A 16,631-nucleotide genomic window follows, 5' to 3' on the forward strand; every position below is an offset into this window, starting at 1 on the left:
GATTGCGAGATATGACGCGTTATATGCATTATGTCCAAATCGTTCGGGTTGCTCGCCTGAAACTCCAAATACTTCCAAATCAAAGGTATATATACCATATACATATGTGTCGTTACCAAAAGCATGTTTTAGGTAATAGAAATACCAGCAGGTTACCTAAGATAGACCTTACCTCAGTCAGAAGGTACTCCAAAATGAATAAATCCCAGTCGATCCCATGGCGATCGCAATTACTCGTGTATATTGGGCATGGCTACCATACGGGAAAGAATAGGTCTGAAGTACCAAATCTTCCACCCATTGCTATGTCCTGATCCACTCCGAGGCGGAAGCAGCCGGAGGTAAGTCAGTACTGGAAGACGACTGATATCCCCAGTTCAAAAGGTAGGTGATACTGCCACCTGGCGGGATTCGATCGTCAATTCCAACGTAGGCAGCTGTGCCAGGGAGACCCAGGCGGCTCCGAGCGAGTGTTTAGAACGGGGATCAAAGGAAAAATATCAAAGGAACTAAAAACGAGATATCTCGTTTTTGGCGCTCTAGCGTTGGCGACGAAACACGAGATTATTCGTTTTTGTCGCCCAATGAGGTAAACATTAGGCGAGTAACAGAAATGCGAACACCACACAAGGGTTAAATTTTGTTTTTAGTTTCCTTTTTCTTCTTTTACCCCCCATGATTCACAGCTGACTCATCCTGTCTCCAGTCTCCAATCGTCTCTAACCTTTACAGAAACGTTTGCTCAATAGTTTGAGACTTATTTTGCCAACGCGGCTGTTATCTCCACTTCAAAGATACCCTTTATTCCCCCCCCCCCCCCCCCCCCCCCTGCTCGTCCTTCTCCAGTCTATCCTGAACGGTATTGACAGCATCAACAAGGTGCTGGAGCATTTCCGCAGGAAGGGAATCAACCAGCACGTCATCAGCGGCTACCAAGGCATCGTCATGAACAACTTCGAGTGCGAGCCCGCCTTCTACACTTGCGTGGAGGTGACCGCTGGCACCAGGTGAGGCGCCCGTGTTGTTATAGGCGGGGATCAGGAAGGTTTTGTTTCTCCAGCGGGACAGACGTCGAGCTGTAGACTCGGGTCTTCGGCAGCTGTGTATACAAGATGCAAGATTCAAGAGTTTTATTTGTCACATACATACACAAGACATGCAGTGAAATGAAGGTGGCCATGCCTGCCTTGATTGTGCAAAAATACAAACTATAAATAAAAAAATTTACATGATAAAAAGTAATAAGAATAAAATGCAGTACTAAACATAAGTAAAAAGTAATAATAAGTATACTATACAAATATACAGTGGATTTAGAATATAAAATATGTCCAAAGATGTATACAGTAGTTAGTATTCAGTGTTTCCCCTGAAAATAAATTCAACACGAGTGCTGCGCGCGTGCTGCCGGAATCCATATTAGCGCATGTTGCCGGAGAAATAACTTAAAATTACCTTAGAATTTTTCAAGATAGGTTATTCATGTTGATGGTAGTCATGTGCGTGTGAATTTGCTAGGATGTTTTTGGTGTGTCCGCTGGCTTTGGAGGCCCAGGTAGCTGCATATTTGTACACTGCAAAAAATGTAATCTTATCAAGTGAAAATATCTTGTATTTAGTACAATAAGTCCAATATTGAGTAGAATTATCTTACATTATCTTATTCCACTGGCAGATAATTTTGCTTATTTCAATTTATTTTTCTTAATTTTGGTCAATTTAATCTTGTTTTAAGACTATGTTAATCTTGTTTTCTTAACCTTTTCTACCCAAGCGGTCCGCCGGTGGACCGCAGATGACATCACGTCATAAATCTATCTCTACAGAGTGTATGAATCAAACTAGCGTTTATTTTCTCCAAATGTATCCAAGAGTTAACACCCTAACCATGTCACAACAGCAGTCATAGTGTATATTTTCAGCAATGCGTTTGTTTACCAATAGGTTAGTGTTATTAATGAAATATCAGTTCAGGAATTGTGTTCATAAACTAGCATATTTCGACCGGAAATAAACGAGAGCGTCCATTTTGCTTGGAGCAGAGCTCTCAATGAGCGTTGAAATTTCGATAGCGATTTCTAGCTTCCTGCAAGCAAATTACTTCCTGATTATTCTTTTTTATTTCTCTTATTTCCTGGGATTATATACCACAAAACTCAACGTTATTGGCATAGATTGGAGCGCAGTTAGTTTGTCTACCTTCTGTGAACATTTAGCAACCATCTGTGTTGAAATTCGATTCAAAATGGCAGACCTGTATTTACAGTAGATTTAATTCTCGGTTCTTCCTGCACGCCTGGTGATACTAAATCCAAATTGAACTCTGTCATTGGAACGATTTGGCCCGATCCATAGATGTGCAACATGGCTATAATAAGGTAATTTATAGGCCTGCTATTCTATATTCTATAATGCTATTTCAAATAGCATGTGTCCGGATGGCAGAATTAAGTTTTTCATGTCTGGTAATTTTTTGCATGGTGTTATTTCACTGTCAAAGATGCAAAGAAAAATAATCATTTATATTCTCCTTTGTAGGCCTTTAGGTGAAGGCTATATCGTTTCATCCCGTTCCCACCTCGGCGGACTATGCAATTTTCACTCTGGGTGAAAGATATATTGGTATAGATTTAGGAATAAAAAGTTCTCCATTTACAATCCTGCCCGTTTTGCACAATCATCATTTTAAAGTCGGAACTAGATCTTTCCTCACGAACGGATACGGTCACTGCATAGTTTTATTTGACGTAATTGGTGCGAGTTCGGTCGCGTATCTTGCGCTCGACCAATAGCAGCTCTCTTTGTTGCGAGGATACGGCCGCAGTGTTTCCCACAGGATTTTGTGAGACTGGTGGGTGAACCTCGGCTCCCCTGGAACTTTTTTTTGTGTGTACATTTTTAAGTTAAATGTATCAATCTGGTGCACTTTGAGAGCAAAATAAAGAGGCTAGATCTATGATGAACTTTGTGCTCAAAACACAAAATCGACTAGAAGAGCATACATTTGAGCCATCAAAGAAATGAAGCAAAAGTGGTTACCTGTGTTGAACTGGTTTATTTTTTGAAAATAAAAATATATACTGGATTACTATTACGACTACTACCACTGCCAATACTACTGTTACATCCCTATTGGCAAACTTCATTAAAAAAAATTGTTTTATTTTTTATTTTTATTTTCGGTTTCATTATAAAACTGGCGGGCCAGTTTACCTATGGTAAAACATTTTAGATGTTTGGGAGTGGAAATATTCCCCACCATAAGACAAACGGTGAAGCACAATTACACAAAAATCCAAAACAAAATCAAAGACGACCTTGATAGGTGGGCAAAACTTAAAAACTCAGTACAGGCACGGATATCAATAGTTAAGATGGACGTACTACCTAGAATCAACTTCTTCAGCTCAATGCTACCGTTACCCCCTCCAGAGGGTTACTGGAAAAGATTACACTCCTCCACATACAAATTTATTTGGAATAACAAACCACCACATAAAAAGATCCACCGCACAGAGAAATAAAGCAGACGGTGGCATGGCATTTCCAGATTTTTTCCACTATTTTAAGGCGTACACATTAAGACCATTGACAACATGGTTTGATCCCCAAGCATTAGTATCCTGGAGAAAATTAGAAGAAAACATAGTAACCCCACATAGACTGAAGGACATAGCATACACTAAACTACCAATCAAGCATTGCGAACGGAAATTTGGCCCCATAATTATTACTCATGCGATCCGGATATGGCATGAAACACAAAAAAAATATCCTAACCCACATAAATGGCACAATCATACTCCCTTATTCAATAACAATGCACTCTTGATTGGAAAACGACCTATAAGATTCCCTATATGGGAAAAGCAAGGCATACACATTAGGGGATGTTTTTAACAAACAGGGTTTCTGTAGTTATGAAGAAATACAGAAGAAATGTAATCTCACCAAGTCCACACATCTTTTTTACTTACAGTTATTGTTATGTTTGAAGACTCAAGGTGTTCCATTAACGAAACCAATTGAACACCACAGATACCACAAATTCTTCTATGAAAGAGAGACATCAAGAGGTTTTGTTTCAGATTTTTATCATCAATTACTAACGTCCTCATATGAAACCCTCCACCTAGACTCCGTCTGGAGGAGGGATATACCAGACCTGGAAAGTGATTTTGATTGGCAAGAAGCCTGGGCAAATGTTCGACTCACATCAAGGAACCGGGACCATCAACAAATCAATCTTAACTATATTCACAGGACATACTTGACTCCTATAAGACTGAAAAAAATGGGTCTTATACAAGACTCCAAATGCTCTTTATGTACAAATGGGGACGAGGGGACATTTATGCACATGTACTGGGACTGCCCACCAGTTAAGATATTCTGGAAAGAGGTGACCCAGCAATTATCAAATCTCTTAACTTGGAATATACCTGTACACCCCTCTGTATTACTGCTGAATGATGTTTTTGAGTGTGCAGTACATCCACAGCTAAAGAGATTGGTTTTATCGGGTATCACAGTGGCTAAAAAGCTGATAGCATCACGATGGTTCCAACCGGAAAAAATTTGCCGAAAGGTCTGGATTATTACATATCTCGATGTGATCTATCAAGAAATATCTACAGCAAGAATTTTGGGTCTCAATGAATCCAAAATGACATTGTGGTTAGAAGTGGTGGAGAAAATAAAAGCTAGCATATAATGGTAATGTCTGGTTAGGAGCGAGGGAAAATGGATGGATTATCCAATGGGGGGTCCGGGAGGGGGGGGTACGAGCTGGAGCATATGTGTGTAGGTTTTTAGATAACAGGTATTAAGGGTATATCCTATATATGACAATTAACTAAAATGTGATTTCATTGGATGTGCACTGTCAACTAATGCTTGTATATCTTATCGTGTGTTGTCATGTTTGTTTATGTGTTTGTTTAAAAAATAATAAAAAAAGAAAATACAAAAAGAAAAAAACTGGCGGGCCGCCACAGTCTAGGTAATTAACACATTCCCCGCCATAGGTTATATCCATCAATATAGCCAGTCTGCCAGCACTATAACCCTATGGAGATGTTTACCTTCTTTGCAGGGCTATAACTTTTTAAATTGTATTGCTATATTGACATTACTATGGCCCATTCAACATCGATTATCTATTGTTCAGGATGTGGGAACGTTATATTTTTTCATTCATACATTGTTGTGTTACTAGCGTCGAGAATATAAGTATGTTTTTAATCTTTTCTGCTGTAATTCCAAAAACAGTAGTTATAGGCCCTGAAGCATATATAGATTATCGATTGGCGTTTCTTTCCCATACACGCTATATTAAAAAATACAAATGTATATGATCGGTATACATTATGCTTCATCATGCGTGGAGGAAAGGGGGGGTCGTTTATAATTCCTTGATCGTCAGTAACAGCTTTACTTACTGTGGGTTGATATGTTGAGCAGATGGTTTGCAGTGAAATGAATAAAGAATCGGGTTGAAAATAACTTTAGTGACCTCTTACCGTGCGCCGATGAGACTGGATGAGAAAGATCCCAATTATTTGACGCCGATCTCCTACATCCGGAAATGTATGTATGGTATGGTTTGTATGGTGCAATAAACGCCGAAATCATATCGATTGTTGCGTTATGGCAGCGATCCATATGCACTATAGTGTTTGTCAGGAGTCCCGTAAAAAACACAAGTTTGCAAAAAGGTTTCAAAACAATGTTATATGCATCACGTCCGTTCAGAAAGAACGTGTACAAGATTTTACACAGACATGGTGGGATAGATATAGAAACTGCGTCGAACGGTGGCTTAACCTATCAGGCCAGAATCATACCATTGCGGAGACATACAAACATTGTTTAGAGATTGATTTTGCCAATGTTCCTGGAGATGCTGATTATGTGGATACACTATTTGATGCTGTGCTGAGAGACAGTTTAGCTGTGTTTTTGTTTACATAACTAGCATTTTAGTTTTCTTCAGATACTGTATGCCATCTAGTTTTATTGTTTACAGTGATGTTTAGGTAGCTCTGCTAGTTCATAGTGATGTTTAACACATTCACGGCCATTCGATATCCCCATCTAGCTATAGCTGGGCCAGCTTTCCATTACACACTTTCACTGTGCGTCACGTTGTTTATAGAGCTAAATCTATATTTTATATTATAGCTATGGATACAATATCATGGTAATTTGACAGTAAGAACCTTCTGTTCAAGATGCAAAAAAGAAAAACATTTTCCATCCATACGTTCCCATTTTATACCGTGGTGAATATGAGTGTTATTTCGTTATATTTATAAGCCGCGACGTGTATTATACCAAATCCATTGGTGTTTCGTCCCTACACACGCTACAATAAAAAAATCAAATGCATATGATGGGTATTATGTTTCATCATGAATGCATGAAAGGGGGGGTCGTTTCTGATTAATTGATTGCCAATAACGGCATACATTATTACCACAACATACGCTGATCAGGGAGATGGTAGGGGTGGAACGGTTCACAAAATTTACGGTTCGGTTCGTATCACGGTTTTAGGTTTACGGTTTTCGGTTCGGTTTATGTTGTTTTTTTATTAAAAAATACCACCATAAGATATATAGCCTAAAAATAATCCAACTTTTCAGTTATTCTCAGGGACGTAGTCATGCAAAAACTGAAAGAATGAGGCCATTTGACATCAGGCACATTATTTTGACAGTGACGGTTAGAGCTAGGAGAGATTTTGGTACAGCAAGAGGGGAGGCATTGCTGATTTAAACATGCTTCTCATTTATTTGGTAAAAAAAAAGTTTTACCTTTTAATAATGTTTGGCACACAAAGACCGAACTGACCGAAAAATATAGGCAACATTTGTCAAAGTATTAACTTAGTGCAAACAAACAAAATAATTAAACCTTTCCATTTGTGTGGCCACATTATAGACAAAGGCCAACATAAAGTATGCATAATGCTCAACCAGCACTAGACTTTCTTATCAAAAAGTAAAAGTCACAGAAAAGATGATTAGGGTTTTAAATAAGGACGTTTATGGGGTTTCTTGTATACCGGTAAATAATAATTTGCACTAAGGAATGTTGTAACTGTTATCATAAAAAAAAAATATGTTACAAGGGAATGGGAATATAAACCCCCCCACAGTGGTGTGTGGAGTTGGTATGTCCCAGCAGCAGGGACCAGGATGTTATGGGTTGACAATACAGATGCACAGTTGATACACACGCTCTAGTCTCCTGGCTTGTTATTGAACACAAACAGTTATATTTGAACCTCTGTTGCCAAGCCTCATCAATATACCCCCCTTTCCCACTAATGGAACTGGTGTCGTGGAGTCACTTCGCTGTGAGCGTTTCCACGGTTAGCTTGCGGCTAACGTTAGTTAGCTCGCGGCTAAAGTTAGTTAGCTCGTAGCTAACGTAACGTTAGCCTAGCTCGAGGCTAACGTTATATAACCGAACAATACACACATGCGCCGAACCGCGGAGGTCGTATCGAATGGTGTACGGTTCGAATGCATACCGTTCCACCCCTAGGAGATGGCTATGAAAACCTTGCACGATCAAGCTGAAATTGACGTAAAATTGTTCTTACCTGTGGCCGGTGGGATTCCAAAAAGAATATTCCAATTATTTGATCGCCATCTGGTAGATTGTATGTCCATTTGGTCGACGACATAACCCACCACAGCATAATGAATCGGGGGTCCCGAAAACTATTCAATGTGACAGGGGTTACTGCATTCTCGATACAGCGCTACTAGCAGCATCTGGCCGGTACTGCACCTTCGGAGTCCCAATATGCCTTTTCCAGGCAAAATACAGCTCCCTGACATTGAATAGGGTATTAAAATCGAATAAAAGAAAAAACTAGTCAAGTTTCAAGTTTCTTTAATAGTTGTCATACAGAAGTACAGAATACTTTTATACAAAATGCTTCTTACTGTTACGCTCCAGAGACTGTGCTAGACAAGATAAGTATCAATAACATAGTATAGCATGTAAATTAGAAGTAGAAAATGAGGTCACAGTGTTCAGTATAGACATATGTACAATGTTCGATGCAGAATAGACGTAACTGAGTTACCATATAATATACAATACTATGCAGTGTACTAATATACAATACTATATAGTGCAAAGCAGAAATGGGATGAGGTACAATTTAGGTACAATTTACAGTAAGGTGTACGAGTTGTAGTGCAATCCTTTATCAATAAATATAAAGTGTGGGGAGTGGGTGCTACAGTGTGTTTGTTTAAAGTGAGTGTGTGCTATAAAGTGTGGGGAGTGGGTGCTACAGTGTGTTTGTTTAAAGTGAGTGTGTGCGTGTGGATGTGTGTGCTATGTGCGTTTGATGGTTGTTGTGTAGTGTTCATTGTTCGTTGAGCAGCCTGATGGCCTGGGGATAGAAGCTTCTTCTGAGTCTTTCTGTGCTCGCCTTGAGACTCCGGTATCGCTTGCCTGACCGCAGCAGTTCAAAGAGGCAGTTGTTCGGGTGACTGGAGTCCTTAATGATTCTCTTAGCCTTGCCCCTGCACCGCTTGTTGTAAATGTTCTGGAGGGTGGGGAGCCCCCCTCCAATTGTGCGTTCGGCTGAACGCGTCACTCTTTGGGGCGACAGTGGATCAGGAGGTAGAGCAGTCGTCTGGCAATCCGGAGGTTCCCGGTTCGATTCCCGCTCCTCCTGGGCAGCGTGTCGATGTGTCCTTGAGCAAGACACTTAACCCCTAATTGCTCCCGATGAGCAGGTTGGCACCTTGCATGGTTGCCTCCGCCGTCGGTGTGTGAATGGGTAATATGTAAGTAACAAATTGTAAAGCGCTTTGGATAAAAGCGCTATATAAAAAAGCAGCCATTTACCATCTTTGTAGTCTGCTTCGGTCTTGTGCAGTGCTATTCCCAAACCAGGAGGTGATGTTGCCAGTCAGGATGCTCTCTATTGTACATGAGTAGAAGTTCTTAAGGATCTTCTGACTGACTTGGAACTTCCTTAGGCGCCTGAGGAAGTAGAGGCGTTGTCGTGCCTTCTTCACAACACTGTCAATGTGTGTGGTCCATGTCAAGTCCTCGGATATGTAGGCTCCGAGGTACTTAAAGCTGTTCACTCTCTCAACCGGTGCCCCGTCGATGCTGAGGGGGCTGTAGTCCTTGACCCCCGACCTTCTGAAGTCCACAATCATCTCCTTTGTTTTGCTGACGTTCAGGGAGAGGCTGTTTTCCTAGCACCATCCCGCCAGGACCTTGACCTCATCCAGGTAGGCCCTCTCGTCGTTTGCAGAGATCAGGCCCACCACCACTGTGTCGTCAGCAAATTTGATGATTGTGTTGCTACTCCGCTGAGCCACACAGTCGTGTGTGTACAGGGAGTAGAGGAGGGGACTCTGGCCGTCTACCGCTGGCTCCCAATACCGTATATATACGTGGTTGGCCGGGAAAGTGTTAAAGTATGTTAGCTTTCAGAACCAATGCTTGTGTTACCCTCACCTCTTCCTCCCCCCCACACACACTAGGTCCTAGTGACTAGGACAATAGAGCTAGCATGCACCGCTGGGGGAGAGGGGGGGGGGGGGGCCTAACTATTAGTGTAGCTAGGCTTAGGTGTCATCAGCGCTTGGCACCAATGTGTGTTCACTGTATACTATATATATGATTACTATATACAGTTCTAAAAAGTGTGCAGTGCAATACGATAATTTTACAGGGTTCGCACAAGGTCCTTGAAGTGTTTGATTTTTTTACAAAAAAAATCAAGGCTTGGAATTAAACAGCCAATTTTTTAACACTGCTTAACACGTTGGGTGCCGTTCACGAGAATTCTCGTTTCTGGGTCGTTATTTATTTTATTCGCTATTTCCATTCATAATCCATCAAGGCAGCCTGTCCAGGCTGTGCTGAATGGGTCTGATATCGCAAACGTCCAATACTAACGCCTTGCGGCCGGTATTGCACATCCTTGGAAACTCTCTAGCTTGGTCTGTCCGTCTATTTAAAAAGTCCGGTCCAGGTTTTCCTTGTCGGCCAGGAGTAACGTTTATAACATATGGATTGGGGAGAATCGAGCACCGTCGGTTCATGTTCTTTGGTGGATTATTTTGGCAACACGATCGACATCAATACTTGGAATGGCGATCAGATAATTGGAATATTCTTTTTGCAGTACATCCTATCTATTGTCTATTATGGTATCAATCTTGCGTTTATCCAATAATTCCTTCCCTGCGATCGGAGCGTGTGTGTGTATATGTACTGTGAAGCATAGAAACCCCCCACCACCCCCCCACCCTTTCATGCATGCATGATGAAACATAATACCGATAATATAGCGTTGATTTCAGATTGATTGTTGATCCTGGCGAGGAATGGCGCGGTTTCTAGTGAAATGCACTAAACGCTGTTTAGCAGCATTTCCTGGGATTACACAGAATTACTCTAAAACTATACTCATATTCACCACGGTATAAACCAGGAATGTATGGATGAAAAAATTATTTCCTTTTCACAAAAGATAGATACTCGATGTCAAATTGGCAATCGTTTTATATCCATAGCTATGATATTTAATATAGTTTTAGCACTGCAAACACCAGCATGTATCCCCATTCATTAAAGCGCTGGCACACACGGCCATAGGCCCACAGCGACCTCTGGCGCTGAATGTGTTAAATAGTGCTTGGAAAAGTACTTGAAAGTCCTTGAATTTCATTTTGCAATGTCTGTGGGAACCCTGATTTTAGCTTAGAATAAAATAAGATGACCAGAATAAAAATTACTATACAGTTCTAAAAAGGTGTGCAGATCAGGATGTAGATATTCTAAAGATTGGATAGTATGATGAGAAAAAGAATAGACCCACACACCTTTTATCAAGATAGTTAATCAATCAAAACACTACACCATCCCCTTAACACATTATTCTGTGATATGACTATGAACACAGGGCATATCTCAAAAGACACATACAGATCTTTAGTTTCATCAGTGAAAAAAAGTGAGTCTAGCATGTTCCGTTCTTTCATAGTTGGTAGTTGAATATAGGTTGTTTTCACCAAAAACAGAGAGATGGACAGTCACTGTCCGCTTCCATTCATTGTGCTAAGCTAGCAGTATAATGATAGAGAATAATATAACGATATCATCCATACACACGTACCCATACACACACACACATGAGATACGCTGGCTAGCGTATCTCTTGTACCGTTTCAGGTCAGCGTGTGTGTGCGGTTACTACAGAGAGAGAGAGACTACAGATTCTCTCTTGTCCTTGCACACTGGTGTGTGTGCGGTTACTAACATTACTGTTCTACAACAAAACACGATAACAAAATGGATGTCTTCTTACCACTGGTAAATGGAGAAGACGCTGTCTGTTTCAACCGGGTGACAATCCATACTTTTTGGCGCACTACGATGGATTCGATCGCCCTCCGGTACCGTTTCAGGTCCAGAAAAATTCAAGGTCCAGTAAAAATCCCAGAAACACAAGCTGCTGTTTCTCCTCGCCATTGTCCACTATAAAAAAAAAAAAGCATTTTACACACAACCTGACGAGCGGGGCTTCTACCTGGTAGAAAGAGAGAGAGAGAGGGACCTCGGGAGCACTCCATATCACTGTCAAAATATCTTTGTGCACGCCCGTATTCCGATCCATGCAATAATATTCACAGAGGTATATATTGTCATTTGAAACAAGTTACCAATGCATTGTCCCGTTGGATTATGCCCCCCCCCCCCCCTGCGGCGAAAATTAATTAGTATCCCCATCAATCTCTCTATCTCTCTCGGTCTGCCAGTCACAGACTGTGCGTGACTGTCACTCGAAGCGCTTATGGGCGGAGCCCAGCACAAACGGCATGAAATCCTGACGTCGACATTTTTTGCTTTTGAGTACTTGATTAAAAATATAAAACAATTCATTTAAAAAAAAATATATATATATATATTTACAGATGTGTTCCATAGACTCACAGGAATTGTGTAAAGTTGCCCAAATAGTGCAAGGAATAGCAATGCATGGGACCTTTAAATGGAGCTATTCCAAATTTTGCCAGGGATCCTCTGGGAACCACTGAGCTAATCTCGCCACAATCTAACCACCTACAATGAACAAATAACTGATCGTAAACAAGTATGTGTTCCTTATGTGTTCAGCAAATACATTGAGCGACGCCTTCTGTTGATGACGCATCCTTGATTACAGCGGGTGTGGTGGAAATGCGGGCCGGGTACTGAACAGAACTGGTTCCAGAACCAGACGTAATTTGGTGGAAAAGGTCTTTATGAGCCTCATGCCTGCCGTTCCTCCCCAGGTTGTTCTACCACATCGTGGAGACTGACGAAGTGAGCACCAAGATCCTGATGGAGTTCAACAAGATGAACCTGCCTGGAGAGGTCACCTTCCTGCCTCTCACCAAGCTGGACGTCAGAGACACTGCCTACCCAGAGACCAATGTAAGGGACTCGTTTACGGCAGGAAAAGGAACAAAATGACATTCATGCGGCCGCTTGAAGCACTTATGCTGCAAAACATGTATGAAAGGTGCTATATAAATAAAGTTATTATTATTAAACCTCTTAACAAGCGGGCAGAAAAGTGGATTTTTTTTTTTACTTGAACTTGAGCACTGCATACTTTTTTTGCAAACCAAAACAACATACTTTATCCTTATAGCACATGCATGAGCCTGGTCTCTTTTGAAAGATGACATTCTGAAGTTTCTGATTCCAGAAAAATTATTCACTTTTAGTGCTAACGTAATAGAGTAACATAGGCCTGAACCTGAGTTGTAAAAAAAACGTGTTACTCAAGTTTTTCTGTAGTAGTTAGTAGTCCAAGGGTAGTATTTCCCCAGAAGGTGGTATGGCTTACGAATCCAGACGGAGCCATAGCCTGAAGCCTTGTGTAGTACATATCCAAATTTCATAAAGATCCATTCAGAAATGAGTGATTAGGAGTGATTTTGGTAAACTGTGTACAAAGAAAAACTCAGTTTTATCATAGACTTCAATTTATTAGGCTGTTTTGCTCTTCCTGTTTTTGTGTTTTTTTTTTTTTTTTTTTTTTTTTTTTTATCCCCATGTGGGGGGTATCATTGGAAAGCCACATTCATTGGTTACAACGATCCACAATCATTTTCGAGATCGGATCTAGATTGACGGAACTACTGCAGCCTGAGTCGGGAGTGGTATTTTGCGCAATACCGTGTACTTTGCACAAGCCTCAAATACCGGCATGTAACTCGAGAACCGCTGAACGGATTTTGTCGCTATCGACAGGCAACAAATAAGCCTTCAATTCTATATATAATGTATTACAAAATATGCACACCCGAGCCACTAGGGGTCGCCAAAGTGCCGGTTGCAAAGAATCCGAAAAACTTCCCATATGAGGGACGTTGCAGCTTATTAAGTAAAAACAAACCCATACGCTAACGTGAAAGCTCGATTTTTTTATTAGCATTCGAATAGTTCCCAGTGACTATCGAATAGTAATTTTGTGAGTTTTGCCCATTCCTATTGACTACAGAACTAATGACTTAAGATTTGAATGTAGTTAACTACCGTCCAACTATTGCAAAATGTAGTTCCCAGTTGACCACTTGCTGACCTCTCTTTGTTCTCCAGGATGCCATCCCTATGATCAGCAAGCTGCGCTACAGCCCCCAGTTTGACAAGGCCTTCAAGCACGTGTTCGGGAAGACCCTGATCTGTCGCAGCATGGAGGTCTCTACCCAGCTGGCCAGGGCCTTCACCATGGACTGCATCACTCTGGAGGGTAGGTCTACCTGGAGGGTAGGTCTACCTGCTCCAAGACCACCTGGACAAACAATGGGCAAAATGAGAGAACCAAACCATTTCAATTAATTTCAAACCTTTATTTAAAGGAGCTGTAAGTGATATTTTCTTTGTTAAAATAAGTGGTCTACATGTTAAACTAATTTACACTTGTTATTTAACACTTCTTTTAACAAAGAAATACCACTTACAGCACCTTTTAAACTCGAAAGGCAACTTAGGTTTCCCTCATAAGCATACATAAAGCATATATAAGGGGCAGAGTGATGAACAGAGTCCAAGGAATAGATGGTTGAGGCCGTAGCATGCTTATAAATTACATCATACACACACCACTAGCTACATGGTATGTAACCATGGTGCCTTGTGTTCCTGACTCTGCTCCCAGGTGTACCGTTCCTCTTGAAAGATAAGTGTTTCTAGCCTTTGATCATTTAATCCACTCGTCTCTGTCTCCTCCGTGACTCTCCCCATCTGCGTTGTTTGTTTCATACTTTGTTATCGCATTGGCTGTCACACACTGTATCACACCCTGTTGGTACATCCGTAATCAGAAGAAAACGACACTCACAATGTGATCTCTTTCCTGATGTTTATTTTCATAAACATAGCTTCGTACAAGATGTAACCCATTCTGTAATGTCCTTGAACAGTCTTTGAGGAAAAACTAAATTCATTATTCTTTACAGTCTCTTCTGCTATTACCGGTAGTCCAATGGTTCTGAGGCCTCGTCGTCAGCCAAAGCCTCCCCTGTTAGCCGAAGCTAGCGATGACGTGGCATATTCCCTTCCTCCTCGCGAGGGGAGGAGGGATCCTTCAAAGTCTCTGATCAATGCGTCTGCTTGCGTCGTGTCTTAATCTAACTTATCCTGGAAGGAACCCACACCTCATCACGTTTTCCCCCTAGCAACGGGGCCCGCCCCCTTTTTCCGTTACTAAGTGACACGCTACCATGGCAACGGCTGGTCACCTTTAACACACTAAACGTCCTATCGATGTCGAACTCTCCCCACAGATCTCTGACCAAACCTTCCCCCACCAATGCTTATCAGGTGTTAATGTTAACAACCTGCCGACGACCTCGGAGCCCATGGCTCTAGTAGCCTGTGGCTTCCCAGTCTAACTTGAAAACACACACCACTAAATACTGTCCTCCTCATCTGAGATCTAATGGCAGATGCCGTCATCTCCAGATATTTACATTATATACACATTGAAAAACAAGGATTCCTTCACTCTGTAACCATGGTGCCTTGTGTTCCTGACACTCTCTCCTCCCAGGTGTTGCAGTGTACTGTTCCTCTGTAACCATGGTGCCTTGTGTTCCTGACTCTCTCTCTCCTCCCAGGTGACCAGGTGAGCCACCGTGGAGCTCTGACTGGAGGCTACTACGACACCAGGAAGTCTCGCCTGGAGCTGCAGAAGGACATGAGGAAGGCCGAGGAGGAGCTAGGAGAGCTGGAGGCCAAGCTGAACGAGAACCTGCGCAGGAACATCGAACATATCCTTTCCGACTCATCCACACAGGCAGACGAGAGGTTTTGGGCTGTGTTTTTTATCTCCAAAAGGGATAGAACTAGATGACTAACTTATTTCAAAGCGTTTCCTGGTTGATAACAAGATGCCAAGTGCTAAGATTGCCAATAGCATACTTAACCTACAAACATGGAACTGCTGCAATTGCAATTACAAAAGCAATTGTGTCTGTGCATAGGTCACTAGATTGATTAAAGTTTCACTAAACCTTTCCACAATATGAGATTGACCTGTAAAGTCATAACACTTTCTGCGCCAACAGCGAGTTTACTCGTTATTGGCCGCCACCCGTTGAGCGCCAATAACGAGTTAACCTCTTCCGCCCGTGCAGTCCGTCGGCGGACCGCAAATGACATCTGGTCATAAATCAATAATCTCCAGATTGTTCTATAAATTAATTACGTAAACTGAATAATTTCAGGTACGTAATTAACATTACATATCTCTTGTCGTGGAATTAACACAACATTATGCATACTTTTGACAATAGATAAAATCTGAATTTGTTCTTACTTGCTTGCCTGGCTAAATAAAGGTTAAATAAATGTATAAAAAAAAAATTAAAACCGATACCGATAATTTCCGATAGCACATTTTAATGCCAATATCGGTAGACCGATAATATCGGACATCCCTAATAAACATCATTCATAACAGCATTTATAATGTATATTATCATCAATACGTTAGTTTAGGAATAGGTTAAAGCGTTATTATTAGATAGATTTTCCTTCTCGAAATGTCTTATTTTGCGAGAGGCGAACATTTTGGAACACCTTGAATCATGGGAATTGTAGTTTTTTTGTGGCCATTTTGTAGCGGACATCCAGAGCTCTGCATCTGCGTTGGAATTTTTCAGAACTACACTTCCTGAAAGGTTCTATGGGGTTCAAGGTTCATAGTTATGTATGCATTATATAACTCTTATTATTCGGCATAATATACCACAACATGTACCGTTATTGACAAATATTGAAACGCAGTTAGTTTCTCTTCCCTATTGTTGGCATGCAGCAACAATTTGATCTGAAATTAGTTTCAAAACGGTTGCACTGTGGTGAAAATAAAAAAGTACAGTAGATTTCATTATCTGTTCTCATGCACGCCTGGTGATACTAAATCCAAATTGAACTCGGGCATTTGAAAGATAATATATGTATATATATAATGTGCGAATTGGCTATAATAAGGTAATTTATAAGCCTGCTATTCTATATTCTATAATAATATTTCAAATCGCATTTGTCCGGATGGGAGAATTCAGTACTGTATCTACAGA

At 41.1% G+C, this 16,631-nt stretch overlaps 1 protein-coding gene across 1 annotated transcript in view; it reads left to right on the forward strand.

Annotated features, from left to right (window-relative positions):
- Positions 1-16,631, forward strand: part of smc3 (structural maintenance of chromosomes 3) — a 143,600-nt gene that overhangs the window by 51,830 nt on the left and 75,139 nt on the right. The window contains exons 16-19 of the mRNA XM_084318657.1: positions 847-1,007; positions 12,330-12,471; positions 13,645-13,795; positions 15,165-15,315. Of these exons, the coding sequence (XP_084174783.1) occupies positions 847-1,007; positions 12,330-12,471; positions 13,645-13,795; positions 15,165-15,315 (605 nt within the window). The remainder of the gene's footprint in view (positions 1-846; positions 1,008-12,329; positions 12,472-13,644; positions 13,796-15,164; positions 15,316-16,631) is intronic.

Source organism: Notolepis coatsorum, assembly GCF_963971535.1.
Source record: "Notolepis coatsorum genome assembly, chromosome: 7".
In the NCBI taxonomy this organism is placed as follows: domain Eukaryota; kingdom Metazoa; phylum Chordata; class Actinopteri; order Aulopiformes; family Paralepididae; genus Notolepis; species Notolepis coatsorum.